The sequence below is a fragment of the Podarcis pityusensis genome (genome assembly GCF_964106645.2).
Source record: "Podarcis pityusensis genome assembly, chromosome: 6".
Lineage (NCBI taxonomy): Eukaryota > Metazoa > Chordata > Lepidosauria > Squamata > Lacertidae > Podarcis > Podarcis pityusensis.
Window position 1 is genome coordinate 44,685,551 of NC_138030.1, and position 25,722 is coordinate 44,711,272.

At 40.2% G+C, this 25,722-nt stretch overlaps 1 protein-coding gene across 13 annotated transcripts in view; it reads right to left on the reverse strand.

The window, feature by feature from the left end:
* The window catches only part of LOC308479373 (ankyrin repeat and SAM domain-containing protein 1A-like), a 114,728-nt gene that overhangs the window by 57,292 nt on the left and 31,714 nt on the right, over positions 1-25,722 (reverse strand). For all 13 annotated transcript variants that reach the window (XM_081010025.1, XM_081010021.1, XM_081010022.1 and 10 more), the window contains 10 exons: positions 23,312-23,608; positions 22,659-22,734; positions 21,465-21,566; positions 20,689-20,781; positions 19,214-19,407; positions 16,827-16,907; positions 14,983-15,103; positions 12,521-12,561; positions 10,651-10,765; positions 8,326-8,867 (listed from right to left, as the gene is read on the reverse strand). In XM_081010025.1, the coding sequence (XP_080866151.1) occupies positions 8,326-8,867; positions 10,651-10,765; positions 12,521-12,561; positions 14,983-15,103; positions 16,827-16,907; positions 19,214-19,407; positions 20,689-20,781; positions 21,465-21,566; positions 22,659-22,734; positions 23,312-23,608 (1,662 nt within the window). The remainder of the gene's footprint in view (positions 1-8,325; positions 8,868-10,650; positions 10,766-12,520; positions 12,562-14,982; positions 15,104-16,826; positions 16,908-19,213; positions 19,408-20,688; positions 20,782-21,464; positions 21,567-22,658; positions 22,735-23,311; positions 23,609-25,722) is intronic.

Below are 25,722 nucleotides of genomic sequence, written 5' to 3' on the forward strand. Positions count from 1 at the left end.
CACAAAGCTGAGAAACTGAAAATCAAAGCAGGTGCTCTAACAGGATGTCTGCAGTTTAAAGTATTTACAGTGGTGATATTCTATAGATTTGTGTACAGTACTTGCAATACAAACCATACACAGTATATGTAGTATATTACAAGGTTCAGTTGCAAAAAGCATTGCTTCAAATGACTTGTTGCAAGGCAAATGAGCACATATTCTAAAGACAGACTAGGAACAAATTAGGAATTATAGAAAGGTCCATGCAGAAGGCAAAAGGGAAAGTTGCAAAGTACAGTTGTATCTTGGATCCCAAACACGCTGGTACTCAGATGTTTTGGCTCCTGAACGCCGCAAACCTGGAAGTGATTGTTCCAGTTTGCAAATGCTTTTATGGAACCCAAATGTCCAACGCGGCTTCCGAATCAGAACCCAAGATTTGGTTTTCAAACGTTTTGGAAGTCGAACGGACTTCCGGAACAGATTCCGTTTGACTTCCAAGGTATGACTGTACACTAAAAAAAAGGGGGGGGGGAGAAAGTAGCGTGGGATAATTTGGTAAAGGTGTCTCAACATTAGACTAGAGCACTGTAGTTATGCTTCCAGGCATTGCTACATAGTAGTGATATATATCTGATCTAAAATCAGAAGTGACAAATATCTGAGAATCCTTGGCACAAGTATTCTACACGCCCAGTCAAGCTGGCAATGTTTCCAGTCCTGGATGCAGCTGATCTACATAACAGGGAGAGTCCATGGGCTGGCTTTACATAAGCTGCACAAAGATGCACAAATGAGTTCCAGTTCTGGCTGCTCTACAGCCTACTTTACGCATCACATTTTTCCTAGATGACCTCTGTGTGGGGAACTGCATATGCAACATGTGTCTCTCAATATGTCATGATTACACATGTTTGGAAACCATACAGGTCCCCAGTGTGCAAACTGTAACAGCATAAAACATTTTCTGTTAAAATTACTAGTACACTTACAGGATGCCTCATAAAACTGATGCAAGCAGTTTAAACTTGTTTCACAAATTATGTTTGGAAACTGATTGCAGTACATTGTTAACAAGGTCCTATCAACTAATGGTAAATAGAAATACTAACTAGGTGGGATTATTAAGGTGGGGGTCTTGTAGAAAGGTTAAAGCTTACTGGGAAATTGTATGTAAAGAACTGAAAAAAGATGTTTAAACTAACATTTGTAAAAAACCCAAAAAACCCAGAAGCTTTACTTTTGGGAATTATAGGGATAGAACTACCCAAACTGTATAGAAATTTATTAATGTATGTGATTACAGAGGCAAGAACGTGCCCAAAAATTGAAAGAAGAAGTCATCCCAGCAAAAGAAGAATGGATACAAAAACTTATGGAATATGCAGAAATGGCGAAACTTACCAGAAAAATAAGAAATCAAGATAACACAAACATTTAACAAAAGAATGTAAATGGTTTATGGAATATTTACAAACAAACTGTAAACAGATAAGAACATTGGCAGGATTATTGTAATAACCTGCAGCTTTGTAAGAGTATATATTTAAAGTAGACGAGTAAATGAGCAAATTAAGTTAATTTGGATTTGCAGAAAATATTTTAAAAAAATTAAAGAACAACAGAAAGGGGGGAAGGAAGTCAAGTTTTGAAATGGTAAAATGATTCTAAAATTATTGAAATGTATAAAACTGAAAATCATAAATAATAATATAAAAGGGATTATTAAATTAGGGGAACAAGAGATGTGTATTGTAAGCAGAACCAGACAAATTTTAAAGATTGTTTATTACATTTATATCCCACTTTTTCTCCAAAGAGCTCAAGGTGGCAGACATGGATCTCCTGCTCCTCATTTTATCCTCACAACAAGTTTGTGAGAAAGGTTAAGCTGAGAGACAGTGACTGGCCCAAGGCTAACCACTGAGCTTCATGGCTGAGTGAGGATTTGAACCCAACTAAGTCATAAACAGAGCTGATCACTAAAATCAATTACTTAAGTGATTTCAGTGAGTCTACCCTGAGTGCAACTTAGTTAGATACCACCCTTTGTATTTTCTAATTTATTAGATATCCTGTTGTTTGTAAAAGATATTGCTTCAGGCCACTCTGTTTAGATGTCCCTAAAATCATTGTATATAAGCACAACTGGATTTCAGAATTAGCTGAAATCCCTTGCATATAATTTTTGTTATGATGTCTCTGAATTAAATTTAGTTGTTGTGTTAGTCACTTTCAACAACATACCAAAACAGTATAAACACTAAAACTGATTATAACAAACACAACCAATAAAAAGCTAAAAGCACACCTATATAGCCTGAAAGAAAAACACGTCAATGTAGACAAGATAGGTCTTACAGATTCTGCCCACTAAACAAAGCCACAAATTCAAATTGAGGGCCCTGGAAAAACAGGAGTTTTTGCCTGGCACCTAAAAATAGATAGAGATGGCACCGGGCATGCCTCTTAATGGGAAGTATCCCACAAGCAAGGAGCCACCAGTGAAAAGGCCCATTCTCGTGCTGCCACTCTCCAAACTTGCTATGGAGGGGTCACATGGAGAAGGATTCAGATTATGAATGCTGGGTCCAAGTTGGTTCATGAGGGGAGAGGTGGTCTTTGAGGTATCGGGATCCTGAACTGCAGAATACTTCATAGGTTAAAAGGAGAACTTGAATTGGAGACTTGAAACTAACTGGCAGCCAGTTTTGTTGTTCCAGAATTGGTGTTACATGTACAGACCACTCTGCCCCAGTCAAGAATCTGGCAGCTGAATTTGTAATAGCTGCCGTTTCTGAACCATCTTCAAAGGCAGGCCCCTGCAGAGCTTGTATGAGGTCTGGGGTGGGAGTCTTGTTAGAATAAAGTTATAAACTCAAACAAAGAAGCAGCCTGTTCTTGGTGCAGGGCACCCAACCAGCTTAGCCTTCCAAGACCCGGGAGAAGTGTACTCAGCTGCCCCACTCTCTGCACAGGCCTGTTCAAAGGAAGGCCCCCCCCAACGCATTGCAGTAATTTAACCTAGTGGTAGCCACAGCATAGTTAACAGTTAAAGTTGGTGGAAGACACTCGGTGCCACCAAGGCCACTTGAGCCTCCGACAACAGGAACTGATTCAGAAGTACCTCCAAGCTGCATATCTACTCTGATCCCATCCATCTGGTCATGGGAACCACCCACTAAGTGTCTTAGTCTTGTTTGGATTGATCTTCAGATTATTGGCTCTCATCCAGCCCATTACCAGGTGAGACATGGTGAGCACACTCATTCATAAATAAGTAAAAATAAGTATTAAGTACTGTTTTGCTCATTTGCTTGAATGGAACAGACGGTTCTTTAAAATAATCAAATCCATATAAAGTGGAGTCTAAAGCTGTTCTACACCTGAAAAAATGCATATACAGTGGTGTCCCGCAAGACGAATGCCTCGCAAGACGAAAAACTCGCTAGACGAAAGGGTTTTACGTTTTTTGAGTCGTTCCGCAAGACGACTTTTCCTATGGGCTTGCTTCGCAAGACGTTTCGTCTTGCGAGTTCTTGCGAGTTTGTTTCCTTTTTCTTAAAGCCGCTAAGCCGTTAATAGCCGCTAAGCCGCTAATAGCCGTGCTTCGCAAGACGAAAAAACCGCAAGACGAAGAGACTCGTGGAACGGATTAATTTTGTCTTGCGAGGCACCACTGTATACAAGTTAAACATGATTCTGAAACTGGCATGCCAGCATTTCACATCCTGGCAGAGGCGTCACACATCCTACTCCAACCTTCAAGTACAAAAGCAATTTATTCACATTATGTAAAATTTAGTGTGCTTTGACTGCTGCACACTGAATTCACGTCAGCTGAATATTTATGAGCAGATTACAGAAACAAATTTACCACTTTAGCCTTCAGCTAAGTTTAAAGGCATTCAAATATTTATACTAACTACAGCCCACTTCAGACATAAGTTCAATCCTTAATTTATTCCACAGTGAAGTGAAGCAATAAGCAAAGTTCTGCTATATTATGTTTTGCTTCTTCCTTTGATATTTCTACTCCCTGCTTTTAAGCCATTGTCAGGGTGCAGACTTCAGCCTTTGCCATCCAACAAGCCTACAAACTGGGGCAGGATCTGAGGTATATAGTGTGCCCCATTGGCTCAGAAAAACCTCTTACTGACAAGCCAGTAGTATCTGTCTTACTTAAGGGCTCAAGGTAGGGCAGAACTCTGCCTTATGCAGCTTCAGGTTGGGAACGAAAGTGAGCACCTATAAACAAGTCATTCCTTCCCATTTTAACCTGACTTATACACAGTGCTAGTTTTCTAGAAAAAGATGCCGGAACTCACCATGAACACCATCCTTGTTCTCTTATAATAGTAATGGTGCCTACCTGAGGTGCCAGAACTGAGTTCCAGCAAGTTCTGGCTGGAAATAAAACCCTGCTTGTACATGCCTTATACTCTAGTACTTAACTCTGTTAACTTTGGTCATTCTCAGTTGTATCCCATGACTCTATACTGTACTTACAGATTCAATCACTTTCATGTACCTTAGGCCAAAATCAGTTTCTCTCTTATGTTTGTTTTCCTGAGCTTCACCCAAGACTCAGTAATTTAAGAGAAGCTGATCAGCAGCTTAATTACTGAACTGTGATTTGCGTCTAAAAGTCTCTCATCCAAACTTTATTTTAACCACAGCAGCTTCAACATTTAGCTGGATATATTACACACAATTTCATCTCTAAAAGAGGTTTATATACATGCCACTAAGTAGCAATGCAGGCCAGATTCTGAAAAGACAGAATTCACAAATATTATTCACAAACATACTACAGCCAGATTTATATTACAGTACAGTATATCACATTAGGATCCTTTGAGAAGCATCTGATTTGAATCCAATAACTGTATTTGGAAAGAATGAATGATAGGATCAATATATTAACACAGGATTTTCATGAAAGTATCAAGGTATTTTAAGAGAACATAAATTTCTAATGATGCCTAGTGTAGACATAACTTCAACTTAGCTAACTATTTAAGAAATTATGAGTAAATTTCAATCTCCCAACACTTGAGTTATTTCCCTCTCCTTGTCAGTGTTAATCATGAGATAGCTTTGCATCTGTTAAGAGTTACATTAAACATGGTTGCAAACCAGTGCTAAACTCCTGGTTAAAACGCTAACCTAACAACTTTAATGTGCCCTGGGTTAGATTCAGATTAAGTTAACCATACTTATTTCCATATAAAATCAACGAAAGCAAAAAGAAGGTGCCTTAGTCCACAAGAAACAGCTTTATTAGGAGGAAGCAGCATGTCACAAAATAATGAGCAAGCTTTCCTTTATCTATTTGGATGCTGTGCAGAGGCAGGGGGTTAGTGAAGAGAGGAAGAGCAAAAGTTTGGCTGGTCTGGATATAACTCAGCCTAAAGATGGAGACTGCAGACCATACTGGATTAGTCTCTAGTCAGCGCAGGTTTCAGGTTATACCTAAATCTGTTCTGGGGGTTCCTTGAACTATCTGGAGCAGATAGATTCAGGTAGGTAGCCGTGTTGGTTTGACACAGTTGAAATAAATAAAAAATTGTCCAGTAGCACCTTAGAGCTTAGAGCTTATACCCTTAGAGCTTACTTAGAGCAAGCTTATACCCAGAACAAACTTAGTTGGTCTCTAAGGTGTAACTGGACAATTTTTTATTTATTTGGAGCAGATAGGGGAGAGGAAATTCTGTGCTGAAGGCAGAAATCCTTGCGCTAACAGGATGACTTTGTTGGATACCAGCCTTCATCTAGACTCAGCTAGATAATGGTTAATGCTGACAAGGAAAGAGGGATTTCACATGAGAGAAGAGGAAGGAGTATGATCTCCTATGAAAGGAAAAGTCTATTTTCTAACCAGCTCAGTAAACTGCATATGAGCTAAAGCAGTTCTTTTAACAGCAATTAGCATTCTGCTAAATAGCTACCAAATACCTGAGTCAAGAGCTGGACTTGCTTTATTTTTTCAAAATGCAGCCTAGACTACCATCAGAACACAGATGGAACAGCAAATAACCATTAGTACAGAACAGCAGGATGAGTAACTGTTCCAGCAGTTCTCTATAGTCCTAGTATCACTGACCCCAATCAAAGTCTTTAAAGATGATGTAACCAATAATTCTGAAAGAAACAGACTGAACATTAAAACATCATTGGAAAGGTATTGTGAAAGCTCTTCAATGCCCTGTTTGGGAAACAGAACATCTTGAACTATTTAAGGCCACTATATACAAGTTTAGACAGCAGTTGCACTCATTTATAATTTTCCAACACAAAATATTTAGATAGGAGATAGTAACTAAGATCAAAACTGTAAGTCTTAATGGCAGTATTCGTTTTTGCAATGCATGAGACAGTTTCCAGACCAGGAACTGTTATTATATGCAATGTAATATATTTACTCCTAACATAAATTGAATCATATGTAGCACTTACAGCAAACAGTACAAAATTATCAGTCATGGCATTAATCCACAGCAATGCAAACAGAACACACCACTGTGCATAACCACACACCTTGATAAAACAAATATTTGTTTCTGATGCTTAGTACAGATATTTTTATTGTTTCAATATTAAAGGAATCCAATTCCTTATGGAAAGACAATTCTGCTGTTTTGTAAAACATAGATTTTTCTGCAGGCGACTGATTATATTAATTTTGCCTGATACTTCCTTCAGCTGTCAGATATAGAGGTGATTATTTGACAGGTGAAAATTTAGGCATGTGTATTGCAGATACCTGAAAACATTAGAGCACAAAAGAGCAGTGTACTGAATCCACAAAACCAATGAACTCAGAGCTAGCACAAAATCTGCAAGCATAATCTTCTAGACCTCAACCATAGATTAAATGTGTTCCACTCCCAATTGTTCTTCCTACAACTTCCTATACTTTTGTCATGTGATGGACTAGCCTTTTGCAGGCAAAGCAAGAAGAAAAGTGCTGTGGCATATATTACTCTGTACGTATCTGGACTTGTTTGCATAACACTGCTTGGGCTAATGAAAGTCCTAAGTGAAGATAGATACACACAGAGAGTCATGAACTCTTAATACCACCTCTCCTCTCCTGCCCACCTCCTTTTTATCAGTAGCCCACCCCCTCCTCAGGTTTATTATATGTAGTTTTGGTAAAAGAAAAAGTTGTACTTTTTAAAAAATAGACAGTATTACCGGTACTTCAAAAATAAGACACAGAATGCATATAGTGTTAGATTCGGAGAACAATGCTTCCAAAATAATCCCATGTTCACAGTCTTTTTGGAAACTATATCCCACTGTCACCCTGACTAGGTGGGCACAGGACAGGTCCTCCTGTTATTTTAAGTAAATTGTCATCTTCCCAAATGTGCAGAATCATTTAATATAAAGGTTAATCTATTACTTATGATTACAAAGACATGCCACTGAACTATATAAATAGTGGTTCTTTTACATAAATAGTGACTCCATTATTTCACAATAGATGTAATTTGCCAGACAAGCAAATTCCCTTTACATTCGTTTTAGACTGGACATGTAGTTCCTCAAAACTGACCCTCAGTTGGAGTTTGAGCCCCTTTTAATTATTTAGAAGCAGTTTATACTTGCATCTTTCATGTGACTCTACTTTTAGAGTCCGTAGAATCAGCATTACTGAAGAATGCTTCAGTAATGCTGTGGTGAAGCTTCAAGAGGGACACTTAATCTTAGCTGAGTTATTCACTAAGGCAACTTTCTATCAGCAAGTTTAACCAGTTAGTGGTCTTGCGCATGTAACAGTAAGCTGGCTTTCTATTAATCTTCTGAACTAGTTCCTTTATGCTACCTGTGCAAAAGTATTTAGGAACTCCTCATCTTTACTGATGACTTCTCATTTATACAAAGCAGACAGTGGTGACCTAGATATGTGACCCACTATTTTCTACAAGCTATTCTAGAGAGACTAAGCTGTGGAAGCTTTTCCAATGTGACAACTGATTCTCCAGCACTTTCAGCTTCCTCCCCACCCCCACCCTCACCCCCCACCCCAGCAGTACAGAATTCATTCTACAAAGTCGCAGACAAGCCAAGGGAATTCACACCCTGAACCTGAATTTCTAACAATATTTTTAAAAATCTTTTACGCCCCCCCCCATTCTGCACCAACTATGTTCAGAGCTCCAGATTCAATTTATGAGGATAAATTGTAATTATCTACAAAAAGGGGAAGTAAAACAGAGATATGACAAATAGCACCGTCTCCAATCTTTTTACCCTCCAAAATGCTGTATTAAAATCAAGTCTTGCAACAATATTCCACCGAAAACAGATTTATAAGGTCAAGGTCAGCCTTACCTCATCCCACTCTGAAGCAAATGAAGGTGATTTCTCCAGCCTTTTCTTTCCAGCACTACAATTGGAAAGTGATTCACTTCTGCTCCCCATAGTATCGTCCTCTGTTGGGGAGGTGGTCAAGAGGTCAGAGTCCGATTTTGACAAGCTACGGCTAAGTTTGAGTTCTGCTCTGGGCTTGCCTCCTGGGTAAATTCTGCCCACAACACTGCTCTTGTCTCCTTCCTCAGCACCACCAGGGTGCTGTGGCAAGTGAGGATGTGCTAAAGTTTCAGGGTCCAACTTGTTGTCACTGGTATGGCGGACAGTTGAATAGACCACTTTATTTTGGTCTGCAGTGCTAGTCTGTACCGATATGGATTCCTCAACATCTTCAAGCTGCATAGCAGTCCCCTCGGTACTTCCTTTGCCCACAGCAGAAATAAGTCTGAAAGGGTCCTCATTTATTTCACACACCGGAGAAGAACCATGCAGCAGACCTGAGAACTGATCCAGCACTTGGACATCTTGGGCATCTGCTTGGCTGTTGCTGCTCCTCCTTTGGTCTTCGGTAAGATGGAAGCAAAACAAAAAAACAAAGGCCAAACACAGAAATTAAGAAACAGAGCTTCGGCTTTCCCTCACTGAGGGGGAGAAATTAAAAAGAACAGTTCAGTATTGTTCTGAGTGCTCAGATCGTACCCGAAGTCAGAGCATTTATGAAATTCCAAACACTGGCCTGATTTATGCTATCTGGCAGCCCGCCCCGTTTCATTTTATTCCTGTTAACACTAACAATCAGCCCTTGCTATATAAGGTTTGGAGAAGTGCTAACTATACTCTGCAGAGAGAGGGGCAGGCTGAGACTCCTGGAACACAAGATATTTCCATAAAGGCCAAAGTGTTATTTAGAGCAGCACTCCCTACCCTTGGCACAGAGCACCGGGTGGGGAAAAATAAAAGCTGCAAACAACCTGCAAGTTCAAAAACATTTCCCCCTCCTCCCTACAGCTGCTTCCTTCCCTAGTGGCTTGAGCTCACCTCCTTATGCAAGAGAAATAAGAGCTCTGTAGTGAGGTTAACTCCACCAAAAGCTTGCTTCTCATTAACAAATTCCTCTACACAGAGTGGATTGCCCTATTGCTTGCAATATGAACTGCTGCTGAAACGTGACACTTAACAACAAATTAAAACATAAGTCTAGTATCAAATAAGAGGACCTGATTTAAAGCATTGGCAGATATGAATTATTCAAAAGTTTGTAGTGAAGAGACAGTTTTATTAATACAATTTCCAATACTCACTATAGGTAAAAGTGAAATTCAAAGACCTCCCCCCACCTAGCATCCTCACTACAAGAGAAAGGTCCTTAATAGCTAAATGCGGGGTGGTGTTTAAAGGGCAGAAAGAGGCAGGACCAAAAACATGGCCTTTTATAGTACATATCACTCTTGGTTAAAGGAATCAAAATATTATGCCTAGGTTTCAAGCCCCAAGTCCCCCTTTGCAGCCATTTTAGAGCTTCTTTTATATTTCCACAACAGCCATGTGAGGTAGGCTAGGCTGAGAGTTAGTGACTGGCCCAAGGCAGAAAGTGAACAAGAAACAATTATGACTTATATGAGTTTATAATGTGAAACTGCATGTGCTCAGAGTATTTTTTGTTTGTTTGTTTGTTTGTTTGTTTGTTTATCAATGTTTTGTTTGGGGTTTGCTGAGAGCTGTCAAACTCCTCAGGCTCAGAGCATATTTTGTAGTCCACAAAATATGATGCCATAATTAATTTCTCAGGCTTTAAGATACTACAATACTTATTTTTTGGTACCTTATTTCATGTGTTCTTTTTTTAGAGGAAGGGGGCCCCAATTTTGGGAACTGCACCGGGATCCACAACCATTTTAATCCAGCCTTGGCTAAAGGTCAGAGGAAAGAAAGAGATAAAAGTGCAGAATGTCTTCCCACCTTTTGTGCAAGGACTGAGACTATTTAATGTGGTATCTATACGTAATGTTAATATTTAGCAGCACTGCATTCAGAGGGTGGAGAAGCAGCTGACAGTGTGTGTTGCACACTGGAACATTTGACTGTCCCAAAGCCAGCAATGAAGCCCAACAATAGGGTCACTGTTCAAGTGAAACAGTGGATGTGCTTTCCATCTCCTAAAAGCAAAACAGCAAACAGAAAAATATTGTCTGTCATGAGCAAAGTCTTGTGAGAAACCTTTGCAAGCGTTTTAGTAATGCTCCATATTTAACACTCCAAACTATGCTTTTCCATCAGAAAAAACTGGTGTTGCTTTTTTCTAAGTACACTTCAGTGAAATTGGAAAGACTTTGAATGAGCACTTACCTTTTGATTCAGGACTTGGATATTGCTCAGAATGACTAGAAGCAAAGTCAGAAGAAGCTTGGCAATTCAGTGGCCACTGGCAATCTTGGGAAGACTGACCTTTTCGTGGCCAGGCCTGCAAAAGGATCTTATATTATTTAAGTTCCAATGCCATTATCAAAGCAGCATGTGCCAAAGCGCAAACTCTACACCCAGAATAATACTCCTGCAACTAAGTACAAAATGTTTTCTATGTATCCCGCTTCCAAGGTTTCAAAATGTGACTTTGTATAAGTGGGAACTTTGACAAGTGGCAGAAAGGAATAGAAGGGTGAAAAGGACAAAACGTTGGTTTAGATCATGAATTAGATCATGAACAAGGTTAAGGGAAAAGAAAATAGCATGGGAATCACTGGAGCCCTGAGCCCCTGAAAATGCCTACCTCCTTGTTTGATAAATCAGATGCTCCCTGCTTATTTCTAAGCTGCTCTTTACAACCATGATGATTAGAAAAAATGGTTTTTAGAATGTGGAAGCATGGGATTCTCAAAATGCCAACTCTAATACCAGATGCCTGGCACCATATTGGACACCAAACCAGCAAGCATGCCAGTTGTACACACATATTGTACTATGTCCTGATCGTACTACTTTCTGCTTTTTTTCTGTTACATTTGATTTCACATCTCCCTTTTTGGTGGTCATGACAAACCTTCCTGAACATGTTACCACAGCAATATTCATCAAACATGTCCTAACCTGTCTAATAATAATAATAATAATAATAATAATAATAATAATACTTTATTTATACCCCGCCCTCCCCAGCCAAGACCGGGCTCAGGGCGGCTAACAACCAATAATAAAAACAAGTTGATTAAAATACAATTTAAAAAAGATTAAAATACAACATTAAAACATTAGGATGCAACCTCTTCACAGGAGGAGAAAGGAAAAAGAAAGAGGGGGAGGGAATCAAACTGATTCTAAGCCAAAGGCCAGGTGGAACAACTCTGTCTTACAGTCCCTGTGGAAAGAAATCAGATCCCGGAGGGCCCTGGTCTCATGAGACACAGCATTCCACCAGGCCGGAGCCAGTGTTGAGAAGGCCCTAGCTCTGGTTGAGGCTAATCTAACTTCCTTAGGGCCCGGGACCTCTAGCATGTTGCTCTATATGGACCTTAAGGTCCTCTGTGGGGCATACCAGGAGAGGCGGTCCCGTAGGTATGAGGTATATAAGCTTGTTATGTGGATAAAATTGAGCATGTGGAAGAAAAGATGGGATGCAAATATAATACATGCATAAATGATATGTCTGTTGCTTATACTGGAAAGTTAATCTAGGAAGGTACCATACTTGGCTTTCCATCTGGTTTGTTCTGCAAAACATGCAGGCATTACAGGAAGACCATAACCTCCTTAACTTACAAGTACATCTTGGCAGGGAAGAAGTAGGCCAGTAGTAAAGTATCTCTCTATAAAACAGTGATTTCCAAACTGTGTGTCACAACACATTACTGTGTCAGCTGCAGTGTATATAATTTTTTTATTAAATAAGTAAATAATAGTGAGTTCATGTTTCCATTTTGATTCCATTTTCCAAATAACCCATCAGATCTCAAAGAACATGATGTTAGACTTCCCGTCATAATTTATTACAACTTTCCCCACTAGGCAAATACGTCACATGAAGAAGTCACAGGCATTTTCCTTCTTTCACTTACTTCATGTACAGTCCTTTGCCATTTAAGCCCATACTGACTAACTTGCATATAAGCTGCAATTTGTTTTTGCTCCTACAGTAAACATAAAATGTTAAGATTTCCCTCCCAAGCTGTTTATTTCCATTATATTTAGGTTCAAGGCATATTAAGGATCGATGCTGTCCTACCTGTGGCTGGACACTGCTGGCAGGACCTGAAGATGATTCACCTAAGAATTTAAAAATAAAAATATTTAACATGTGAACTATGAATTCCTGTCCTTGGCCAGTAACAGTTAAGAGAAGGGCAGCGGGCAACAGTGGAAGGTGGCATCACTCAAATACAGTTTCCAAACAGACAGGTGGTTTTCCAGCCCTACAAAGCAGTGTGTCAACTTTTCCTCCATCACGTGGAGAACCGCTTATAACCTAAAGGAGTAGATCATGCTCAGAAAGAAAATGGGGGTATGGGAAAGGCAACATAAATCCTACCTGGAAGACAGTTGTTTGGAGGCAGCTGTCAAAATTGGGGAACTATGTCACAACACTAGATTACTATCAGCAGTACAACAGTAAAAGTTGGGCTGCATAAAACTACGAAGGACCATAGTTCAGTAGGATAGCATTGCCCCACATTCAATCCTCATCATCTACTTTCTGATAGAAGAGGCACACAGATATGGGCCTCAGATGTCTTTCATAGGGCAGAGCTTTCCAAACTGTGTGTTGTGACATTTAAGTGTGTCGGCTGCAGTGTGTAGGTGCGTCATGCAAACACTCCCCGTGCTCCTTCCAGGGCTAGAAAGGGGTTCGTTTAACCTCCGGTTCGCTGGTAAAACTGAATTAGTGTCGTGAAATTATGCATGTCTTAAAAGAGTGTCACCGACATGAAAAGTCTGGAAAGCTCTGTCATAGGGTCTGGGTCAGTTCATATGGGGAGAGGCACTCCTTGTCAGCTTATTAGTCAGTCAGTGAGTATTGTGAAGGGAGTTGGCGTCTGTATTACGTTTTGAATTACTGTGGTAACAGAGGTTCCTTGTACTTTTATATACCTGTATCTGTATCTGCAAAACCTAGGTATATATCAACGTCCGGAACTGTATTACTGAAGCTTTTATCTTCTGCACCAATGAACTGTTTGGGACACCTGTGTGTGGTGACTGGAACTATGTAGGTCTCTCACACCAGATTCCCAACATAGCAGTAATCTAACATAGAGGTTACTGGAGCACAGACAACAAAAGTTAGGCTATTCCTTTCCAGATAGGGGTGCAGCTGGGCCACCATCCAAAGCTGATGGAAGGCACTCTGCTCCACTGAAACCACCTGTGCCTCAAGCAAAAGCGATGGATCTAGAAGTACCCCTAAGCTGGGAACCCAAGCTGGGAGTGTAACCCCATCAAGAGCAGGCCACCTCCCATCTATCCGGTCTAGATATATAATGGGGAACATAATCCAAAAAGCCTGTAAGCACCCTCTAAACCTCTGGAAACCCTTTTAAAAACAAGCAGCACTTACTAGCCATTTTCAACACGTTTCCTGCAGTCTTTGTGCTGTTTTGGGGCCATTTTTGCACCTTTTGCAGTTTAAATTGAATTATTTATTTATTTCCCGGAGCTGCACATATATGCAGTCATGCAAGAGTTGAACACACGTACATATGGGGTTGCCTGTATGTCCCACTGAACATAAGACTTTCTTTCAAATCAATATGCATAGGAGCAGGGTACATGATTTACATGCTGTCCTTTGAACAGCAGTGCTTAGTTTTCATGCAAACCAAGGCTTTTAGCATAGTGCCACCAGTAATTTAGACTATTGTTCCTACTGAAAGCAGGTATAGACCCACAATTCTGATATGCTGTCAACTGCTGAAAATATTTTTGTTTTAGTAATATTTTTAGAGAATTTATTTGATTCAGGGTTGGTAATTTATTCTGAATTTTATATTTTATGAGTTGACCATTTAATAATATTCTCTCTCTCTCTCTATATATATATATTTAAAGGAAAATGTAACGCATGAAGTGCTCTCAAGTTACCTCTCACTTGAAGTAGTAGGGGTGCAAGCTTTGTAACAACAAAATTCAAAGAACATCGCAGTTATCAAATCACATGCAAGACACATTAGCTGGGCTCCTGTAGGACAGAATAATTAAGTATCGAATATGAGGGAATAGTTAATTTCCATTAGGTGGGTCAATAGGAGATTTGTTTGTATGTGTTTGCCTCTCTCCTTTGTTAATTACTTTCCCAGCTGGCTTCAACAAAAAGAGCAGATTATGTCAAAGGAAGCCATATCAGTTGGTGCATTGGTAGATACTTTGATCAGAGCTGTTCCACTAATCCTTGCATACCAATGACTTGTTGCCCAGATGAGAGACTTCCACCTAGCTTTATTTTTCCAAATTAAAACTTTTGTAAAACAAAAAAGTTAAGACACTAATAGTCTTCACAGGTACCAGAAAAATGAACACTCCATCACGAATAAGATGCCAAGGAAGAAATAGTTTAACTAAAATCCTACAAAAGCATCTTATCAGACAGTCACTGCAAAATAAGCCTGCCCACCCAACTAAAACAATAATGGTTTGAACGTCTCGTCTTCTGCCCAATACATGCTAATTACATATGTTTGCAATAACTTTTACCTTTTGTTTTTTTATCTGTTGCAGCGTGTTTCTTAGTTTCTGCTGTTAGCAGCAGCTCATAAGGATGCTCCTCTTCTTCATCAGCTGTGCTTCCCCTACTCTTCCTCTTGCTGACAAAACCCTGACCAAACACAAAGACACACACATGGCATGTGCAGTTAGGTAAAAGCTAGCAGTGTCACTGATGAGGCTCTTTTTGGTCATGGAATATGCTTAAGAGATCGAAGTCTCAGGAGTATAACCTTCAGTGCTACAGTGTCTTCTTTACCGACAGATAACACTTTCCCTCCTCCTACAATCCCATTACTGTTCTGCCTCAACTATACCCACAAGTCCCTTAATGCTGTTTCTCTTCCACCTCAAATGACCCATACCAAAAACCCCATTTTCTGCTATAGTACTGCAATATGAAGCACACTTTGCAGTGCCCTTAGAGTCCTTTAGTACCAGTGCAGTACAACTGTACCTTCTATGGGGGTTACGTTCTGGGAATGGTGCATATACACAAACTGCCCCCTTGGAACTGCCTATACACAAGCACCCCTTACCCTTGCAGATCCAGTACATCAAGAAGGCCTTACCCGGTAAGTGCATATGCTCCAGGATGCTCTCACAAGATCTTGTGGGGCTGTCCGAGTTTCCATGAGATTTCACACAACCGTCTCCAGGCTTTGCACTGGGTTTGCTTGGGCAACCCAGCATGAAAAGCGCGTTTAAGCTCTCTGCCTTGCTTACTGGGCAAGGCCCCCTCGGTGCACTGGCTCTGGAAGTCTGGGGAGGGTCACATGAGATCTTGCAGTAACTCAGACAGCCCTATGAGATCTCGCAAAAGCATCCTAGAGCCCGTGTGCTGAGCGAGCCTTGCCTGGTAAACAAGGCAGAGAGCTCAAAAGCTCTTTTCACGCCAGGAAAACCCAGGGCAAAAAGAGCTTTTAAGCTCTCTGCCTTGCGTGCATTTAATTTGTGCAATTTCAACCAGCCAGCTTCAACCATGGGAGGGTGAAATGGCACAAGTTAAATGTGCATAAGATGCTATTGTACTGTCCTTAAAGTGTAAAACAGGCACTGGTGAAATGAAGGAGGTGGTAAGTATCTTGTAGCAGCACACTTGTCTTAGAATGACAAGTTGCAACATTATCTGTTGTGAACTGTCCTGAGATCCAAGTATGACAGGTGGTATACAAATTTAATTACTAAATAAAATAAATAAATCTAGACCTTCCCAGGACTGAAGAAAATACTACTATATAGGGGATGGTGTCAAAAGGGATGCCGGAGGGAAGGGCTGAATTGGTGTGGCCATATATAGGCACAGAGAATGAGAATGTCAAGAATGTCTAGGTATTTTTCCAACTCCAGCACCTTACATTGTGGTTGCATCTACAGGAAACCATGTCTGAACTGAACCAGAGTTTTCAATGCCTAATGTGAACTTTTCTTTAAAGGAGAAATATTCTGTCAAACTAGGGTTGAGGAATATACCAGGCAGAATTGTATTCCACAGGTGCATGTCTAACAGAATGCCAGTTGTGGAATGAAAGATCTAGATGCTCTAAACAAGAGTGAGGATGGAGTTGGAAGTAGGTGGTGTACTGGAAAGATACTAAGGCTTGTATTCAGCTAATGTTTACTCAGAGTAGACCCACTGAAATTAATAGATGTAAGTTAGACATGGCCATTAATTCCAGTGGGCCTACTACAAGTAAAAGTTAGTTGATTGCAACCCTAACTTGCATAATAATCACAGAAGTGTAGAAAAAATATTTGTGTCTTCTAAGATATTAAAATGTTTGAAGAAACTTCCTCTACCATAACAGCCCCTCAGAGAGAAACAATACACTTACCTTAGAAGATGAACTTTGCTTCTCTACAAGTTCCTCCTCTTCATCAGGGGGAGGCTTGGCAGGAGGCGGCGGACGCTCTCTCTACAGTACAGAAAGCCACTGTCAGTATCCTGTGCCAAATTCATTCCCAACTTTCAGATCTTTTTGGAAGCAGCAGGTATGCCCTGGAAGAACTGACCTTGCCTCCCTTCAATACCTCTGTTGTTGGCAATTTAATGTTTTAAAATAATGATCTCATTACTGTGTTACAGTTCGTGACTAGACGTGCTAGAGAGAATTTGCTAATGTTTGATGATATGGCAGTGCTTTGAAATCACAGAGCTTCACTGCGGGGGCACTGTGATGTACTATCTGCCTGGCACCTATATTTTCTGTTGTGGTACCACCCTGTGGAACCACTTCCCCTCATAGATCAGGCAAGTGGCAACCGTGATGTGTTTCTAGTGCTTGCTGAAAGCTTATTTACTCACTCAGGCCTTTGGGGCACATTTATCCAACTCACTGCATTTTAGCTGGTTATGCTTGCTACTGTATCTATCATACATTATTGTCTTGATTTTAATGTCTTTGTATTTTAGCTGGTTTTAAATGACCATTATGCACTCACACAAACATATAATATTAGGCAGTATGTAAGTGGTTTTAAATAAAATAAGTAACATATTTGTCTTTGCATTAGTGCCACCAGAGAGATTTTGCATGCACTTTGCGCTATCTAATGATTGACTTAGATAGCTAATTTCAGGCAACCAGTATTGGATATACTACATTTCACAAGTACATGGAAAGTTGGCATGGAAGTAATGCTCTGGGCACCTTCCTTAAATTCTGCTGCACTAAAATCCTAAAACTTCATTATGTTTCTAAAAACCACACCAGCAGACATTAATGCCAGGGTGGGTCAGAAATGAGTATAGAACCTGAGTCAGCAGGGGTGGAGGAAGGGGGGTGCAGTGGGGGGCAGACCGCCCCGGGTGTCTTCGCTGAGGGGGGTGACATTTGGCAGTCACAGGAGGGCACACCAAATGTCTGCCATTGGCGGCTCACCCCGCCCCAGGCTTCAGGGCACACGCATCGCTCTTTGCACCCGAGCAGCTATCCCGCGCCTGGGAGGGCACCCTCCGCGCCCCGCCCCCCTTGGAAATGTGCCCGCCCTGGGCAGCGCGGGCATATGCTCCGCCGCTATGAGTCAGGCAAGGTTATAGATCAACATGCACACACTAAATTAAGACACTATAAGGAAGGCACCCAACAAGCAAGCTGCCTAAAATGCCAGAAGATGCGGTTCTTCCTTGGTCTGTATAAAAGGCTTCCTGATCATGATTGCTCACTAGTATGAGTAACAAGAACACGCTGCTGCAGTGTTCCCTGTTATAGGCCCATCTTCATCTAACTGCCATGCTTTGTGTCCATCTCATGTTCTTCTTGCCCCAGAGATAAGATGAGCCTGTCTAAGACTACCCATGCAAAAACAATCCATGTTCAGGTTTAGTTCACTGTGTGGTTTTGCATTGATTTGTATGCTTCTGATATGGAGTAATCAATCTTTGCTTTATTAGTATATTCCAGACTGCGCTAGGCTATAGCGCTATTCTTCTCAGTTAGCTGTTAGCTTTTGTCTGTTTTCTTCTGCTCCATTATTGCTCAATGTGTATTTCTACAGTTTTCTATGAAGCTATTAAGTAATGAAGGCAAGGTGGCATGCTTCCAATACACAACTGTATCTGCTCCACAGTCTGTACAGACCTTGAGATACTAGATCCAGCAAATGCAGATCCTTTCAGGCAAGACTGCTTTCAGGGAAGCTATATAATTATACTGAAGCTATACAATTATCCTGTAAAGCCCCCAAGCTCCCCCTACTGGATTGCATCTACAAATTCTGTAAATAATTGATTTGCTCCCAAACTAAAATCACGGACTAACAATGTGACAGAGAAGCCTGGCATTCAACATTCTTTGGATGGAGGAAAGCTGAATGGAAAAAAAAAATATTTAAATGAAGGTCATGCTCTGCACAAGCTTCTTTCCTTGTAACTCAGGGAACAACCTGAGGTAGCAGTAGCAACATGAAGAGATTCATTACAGTGAACACATTCAACAGCCAAATATACTGGTGTAGAATTTCACCAAAATCCGGATAGCCACCACATCATGAAGTTATAATGCTCAAGAGCTCTGGGAGAACATCACGCGTAGCACATGCAGCAGGGAGTGGCTTCCAACTGCTCAGTAAGCAAAGCCTGTTGCAATTATTTAATATTATGGTCAAACTGTACAGCTAGGCTATCAACTTACTGCAAGTGTGGAGAGTGCACAGGCCTGGAGATATATCCCAGACTACTTTCCATAAAAAGGAAACAGACAACACACATCAGGTTACATACAGGCCTCACTCCTGTCACTTTAACACTGGTCATCTCCGCTTCCCTATTCACTGAATCTCTGTCTGAAGATCTTCCACTTGCAAGGCTGTCTAAAGAATGGCAGGATGTTGCATTGTACAAGGCTTCATATGGACACTCATCTGGCTTTCCATCAAAATCTATGATCAGCTCTGTCACTGCTTTCTCCACATTGCCTAGAGGAAACAGAAATTGATAAATAATAATAATAATAAATAATAATAATTTTTTATTTATACTCTGCCCTTCCCAGTTCAGAAAACTGGGCTCAGGGCAGCTAACCACAAATTTAAAACACTTAATTGTGATACAACAAAAAACATAAAAGTATAAAAACATGAATAAATTCAAAGTTCAAAGATCAGTTTAGGGGAAAATCCATCCAATGAACATTAGATGATCACCAGGGCTAGCTGGCTAAATTAGGGCCAGCGAGGAGGCCAGGGGAGAATTAGCTGTGGGATCCCAGAGCAGGTAATCTTCATAAAAAGGGGAGGGGGAGGGAAGGAAGGGGAATAAAAGATCAGGCTAAATTCAAATTGAAAGCCAGGCGGAATAGCTCTGTCTTGCAGGCCCTGCGGAAGGAGGTTAAATCCTGCAGGGCCCTGGTCTCATGGGACAGAGCATTCCACCAGGTCGGAGCCATCACTGAGAAGGCCCTGGCCCTGGTGGAAGATAATCAGACTTCCTTAGGCCCGGGACCTCTAAACTATGATTATTCATGGACCTTAAGGTCCTCTGCAGGGCATACCAGAAGAGGCAGTCCCATAAATACGAGGGCCCTAAGCCACAAATAATCAACAACAGTTGTAGTCACCCCATGCTGACGCACAACTAGAAAAGGTCCAGGGACACAGGGATTTGAAAAGGCCCAGAAAACATGCAAAATATAGGGACACCAGATTGCAGAATTTAAACAGAAAGAACATTAGATCCGATGAAGGGAGAAGGGAATAAAAGAGAAGCAAGGACAATATCATTGGGTGGTAAGCAACAGCGTACTAAATGACTGTGCCTGACAAGCAAACACGGGTGCAATATCACCTTCAGTGAAATAGCCACCTGCACAAATTTAACTTAACTGTCTTCTCCTATTCCCCTATTGCTATGCAGATTAACAAAAATTCAGCCTCTTGGGTTCTAATCTTTCTTTATACCAACTATTCAACAAATAAAGCAATACTCGTGGTGGGTGCTAAAAATCATCCTTCTTGGATTTATAGGTGCTGCCCCAAAAATCTGTACAAACGTTAATAGACTGTAACTATTTAACTTAATAGTTAAACATTAATAGTCAGACTGTAGAAAATGGCATGTTTACAAATAATCACAACAACCCCAATAAAATTACTTCAGTACTTGTAGTATGAGACATGCCTCTCATACACCCTGCAAGAGCATGTGCTATAATAGGTACTGACTACAACTAAAGTTTTCCTTTCCACCCAATTTCTTACCCTGGGGGACACGAACTGAAGTTTCAGTAGAGGTAGCTGATGCAGGCGGTGTCTTCTCTTCTGCTTTTGCAATCTTCTTCCCTGTTGTGCAATCTGAAAAAATAAAAAGTGCAAGTCAGCTGTAGAAACGAAGAATATGTAGAAGCAGCAGTGGTAGATGTCTTACAGAGAACATACCAGCTTACTTTTAAATTTATTCAGAACTGACAAATTTAATATGTGCTCATTATACTTGGATGCTACAAATTTGACAAAAAAGTCAAATAGTACTAAGCCTATTATGTCTAGAAACAAATGCTTCGATTGGCCTTGCTTTTTCACTGATGGCATAAGTTAATGATGCCAATTCCATCAACAGCACGTCAAGAGCCAATTACAAGGTGTATTATAGTCATACGCATCTGAAATTGGATAAGGAAAACTGAAGTGCTAAATAATCAAATTTAATACTCATCATACACCACACACACTTTTACTAGAAGTCAGTTTTCAGACCCGCATTAGAGTTCACTAAACAACCCAAAACTTTATAAATTGCTTCAGTTAGTCTAAGTCACCACACTTTGTGCATGTGTACAATAATATTAGGAGGAATTCAACGTCACACTCTTTCAATCGTCCTCTCTGTGCAAGCAATGCAGCTTGCCAGATGGAATGACAACTCCTCTCCTCTACTCACACACTGCTCTAAGGGTTCTCCCAACTCCTGCCAGAGCCAAATTTGGTGTGGGAGGATGAGGAGGCGGAGTGGAAGCCCTGTTGCACAAGTGACTTACCTTCAATGAGAGCTGCTATTTGTTGGCTTTTCTGAGATGGAAGCTCCCTCACAATCTCCAAAGCAGTCAGGCCTCTGTTATCTTTTATATTCACATCAATGCCTTAAGACATATATAGAAAAGGTTACAAATTATTTTTCATTAAAATGTGGCTTTATACACAGTCTATCATTAAAAAAGCCATGGTCAAATTGTGAACTGCAACGCAGAACACTTAAAAGATGTACAAGTATCCAGGTCAGATGAAAACATTTTCATACTCAAACCCTGATAGAAACATCAAGAAAAGTCCAGGGCTGGTGTAATCTTTTCCTCCCCTCTTGCATGTGCATTCTGCCTTCCTTCCTGCCTTGCTTTAACCATGGTTTAGTATTGCTGCGCTGATGAATACAACAGTTAAAGCAATTCAGAAATCCTAAAGTCGTGTAAAGGATTTTCGTTTTGTATTTTTTTAAAAATCTGATCCTGGCAAACCTTAAATATAATTGATCCCTGATGTAAATTTGGCACTCAATTGTGGTGAAAGCAAACTGTGGGGAGAATTTGTAGCGCACAAATTCTTGACCTCTAAATAATGATTATGGCTGCACAATATTGCTTAATATAAGGCTTCTTACAGAAATAACCAAACCAAACAGAATCCAGGGACACTTTAAAGAGTAACAATTTTATTATGGAATAAATTTATACCACGATAATATTATTCATCTTTGCTATTTTTGCTATAACATGAATACATACTATTCTGGAATAGAAAAAAAATATATCTGTCGTATCGCAGAATTTCTGAATCTGCTGAGAACACAGTCCTAAATTATTCCAGCCTTGTCCAGACAAAGCTATGCAAAGAGTCTTTCTGATGGCCAGACCAAAATTATAAAATTCTCTTCCTTCAAGACATATAACAACCCCCACACCAGTTTGGGAAGTATAGCAAGACCTTTTCTCTTTGGACTGATTTGTGGTGTCTATGATTGTTAAATGTAAAGTTTTAGTAAGTTTTTATTAACATTGGTGCTTGGGTATGGAACATAACTTTTAAAAGGCTGATGGAGGGAAAGACCTTCAGAGGCCTAAATACAGCTTATATTGCAGGATGTCTGCCATGAAAGAAAAAAAATATTCCTCAAACATTCACTACAGTCTAAAGATCACAGTACAACTGAAACATCATTTTAGCAGAAAGATTCTCACCCGCAGCTAGCAGTATCTGTACTACATCTGTTTTGCCAAATAAAGCAGCTTCGTGCAAAGCACTGCCTTTTTCCGTCTGTAAATCAAACACAGCATGAATCCAAGTTGTGAATGCAATCAGAGAACATTGAAGGCAATACTTGCACATACGCAAGGACTCATTTCACAAACAAAAGCCAGCTGCTACAGCTCATCCACAACTAGAAAAAAAATCCCCCAAGCTTCTTTACCAGTACTGAGATTCTAGTGTTTAAGGCAGCTTCTTCAAAATTACGAGTAATCACTTTGAACCACATCAATCAGAAACTACTTAACCTCTAATCCACACCAGAAGCTACTTCACCTCTAATTCAGTCTTAAGAATCTTGTGTGTTTCCCTTTGTGAAAGGAGCAGTAACACAGAAAGGTTGGGAAATTAGTTGAAAATGCAGCCGCTTCTGTAAACTTGCTATGGGGGCATGCTTGCCAGAGAGATCACAGCAGTCTGGAACTGAACCTGCAGGTCAACCCCTGTAATCCTCAAGGCATTTCCAAAGGAGAGCTCTGATTAGGTTTCATTTAACTTAGTACCTCTCCCAAGAGAGTTAATGCCAATATCTGATACCCAGAACATTACTTCAATATTAAATTCACAAAACTCCCAAACAAAGTACCTGGTAATTATTATCCATGCCAGCATCCAGGAGAACATGAACTACAGCTTTATGGCCATTCCTAGCAGCCAGATGCAAAGGTGTGTGTTTCTTAGTATTGCAGCTTAAAAGATTGGGATGAGCATTGAGCAACATTTTCACAACTTCTAATCTCCCGTAGAGTGCAGCCAAGTCAAGAGGAGTCTCAAACTTGTTATTTCGCATAGTAGGGTCAGTCAACTCCTCCAGAAGAACCTTCACCACTTCCGTATGGCCATACTGAGCTGCACAGTGCAGGGCTGTCTCATTGTCGTTATTCTGAGATTACACAAATACAAAAACCATTAGGACTCTGATTAAGAGAGAATGTTACCATCTCTAAAATACCAACTCATAGGCAGTCATTGATTTAAATATAACTATAATAAAATGGTTTGATCAAATTCTTTCCTAAGGTTTATGCAGTACCACATTGATCAAAGGATGAAGCAATACAGGCATCTAGCAAGACAGAAGTCAACAGTACACAGCCCAATAGTTCATTGTGAGAGAAATAGTAATGCTTCCATAATTCTCCCCCAATATTTATATTTACTTCATCAATGTTGCAATCAAAGTGTGTCAACTTTGCGTATTTATCCAGATTTCAAAAAACATAATTTTAATGCACAATGCAATGGCTGCAAGTTCCCTTGCTTATACAGTGGAACCTCGGGTTGCGAACGTGATCCATGCAGGAGGCACGTTCGCAACCCGCAGAGTGCGGGTTGCGATTTAGCACTTCTGCGCATGCGCCGAAACCTGGAAGTAACATGTTCCGGTACTTCCGGGTTCGGTGCAGTGTGCAACCCGAAAACACGTAACCTGAAGTGTCTATAACCCGAGGTACCACTGTACTTTTGTTTATAAAAGTCTATAGAACTTGCCCGCAGTTAATTAAACTTGTATTACTACTACTACTTCTTTTTAGCAAAAGAAGCTTATTGTGATCCAAAGAACTATGAAACTAGTTCTGTAAGTCAGACTTCTCTTGAGCAGTAGGCCTCTATGCCACAACTGCTTCTTGAAAACAAGAGGAAGCTTCAAATACTGTACTCAGTTGTGGTATCATAGAATTGTGGAGTTGGAAGGGACCCTGAGGATCATGTAGTCCAACTCCCTGCAATGCAGGAATATGCAACTATCCTATATAGGGATCGAACCTGAAACCTTGGCATTATCAGCACCACGCTCTAACCAACTGAGCTATCCAGATATGGTATGAGGAAGCCAGCAGTCAAAAATGTCACTCCTGCTTTGCAGGAGTCTAAGCAACTCTTCAGATCTTAGTTGGTATTTAGATGAAGGCACTACTGAAAGAGGGTTGAGAAACTTAGATACATAAACTATGTATGTAACTAGCTGAACTGAGTGGGTTAACCTGAGCTTGCTTCTATCAGAAATGCTCCAATTTAACAAAAATACACTAATGCTAGAATTTTGAAAGCTGGGCAGTTTTGCACTGGACAAGGTGTAATATAGAGTACTTCGTAGTTTAATCCTGCACGCTATGTTTTGCTGTAGTATGTTGGACCACATGAAAGCATGGCAAAAATAGCTAAGTAGAAAGAAGCTCAGATCTACATTCAGGAGCTCGTTTAATAGCATGCTGCAAACAAAAAGGAAATTAATATGAACAGTGACACGTATGCAAAAACTCTGAAAAACTGGGGGCGGGGGGTGAGTACAAGTGCTCATGAATTGCAAAGTAACAGCCCAAGCTGAGGAATTGCTGGGGGGGGGGGGAGGAGAGAGATTTATAGCAAAGGTGAAAGTAGATGAGGTAATGCAACATTAAGAGCAAGCACAGAAATTCACAAGGAATAAAGAGAGAGGGCATATGGCTCAGGGTTTATAATTAAGATGTAGCACTTAAGAGCAGATACCAAAGAATCTTGATGTATTTTGACAGAACATTACATATGAATCATATATCATGTGCCACAGGAGTCAACAACATCAGGAAAATAAATCAAAAGTGCTGGTTTCATCCTACTCTGCATACTTTACAACATCTAGTATTATGCAGAGGTGATTGTAGTCTTTCCCCTCCATGCCCCTGTTAATATCTAGTTAACGTTAATATTAATTGAAGAGACAAGAAGATACTAAGAAAAGAGGGTGTGTATGATTAATATTTAAGGCAGCTGCATTATCCTATTTTAATCTGTTTTTAATCAATAGACGATTTACATTTAAATTTGCATATAAACAATATGAGACTATAGGTGCATCTGAGATGTACATAAGAATTTATAATTTAAAATGGAGCTCCCATTAGATTTTTAAGCCTCTGGAAAGCGGCTATATTATGTTTTCCACTCCAGCTCAGCATCTGGTTCTGAAGGAATTTTTATAATAAATATGAAGTTACCACTCCTTAAGAGGCTAAT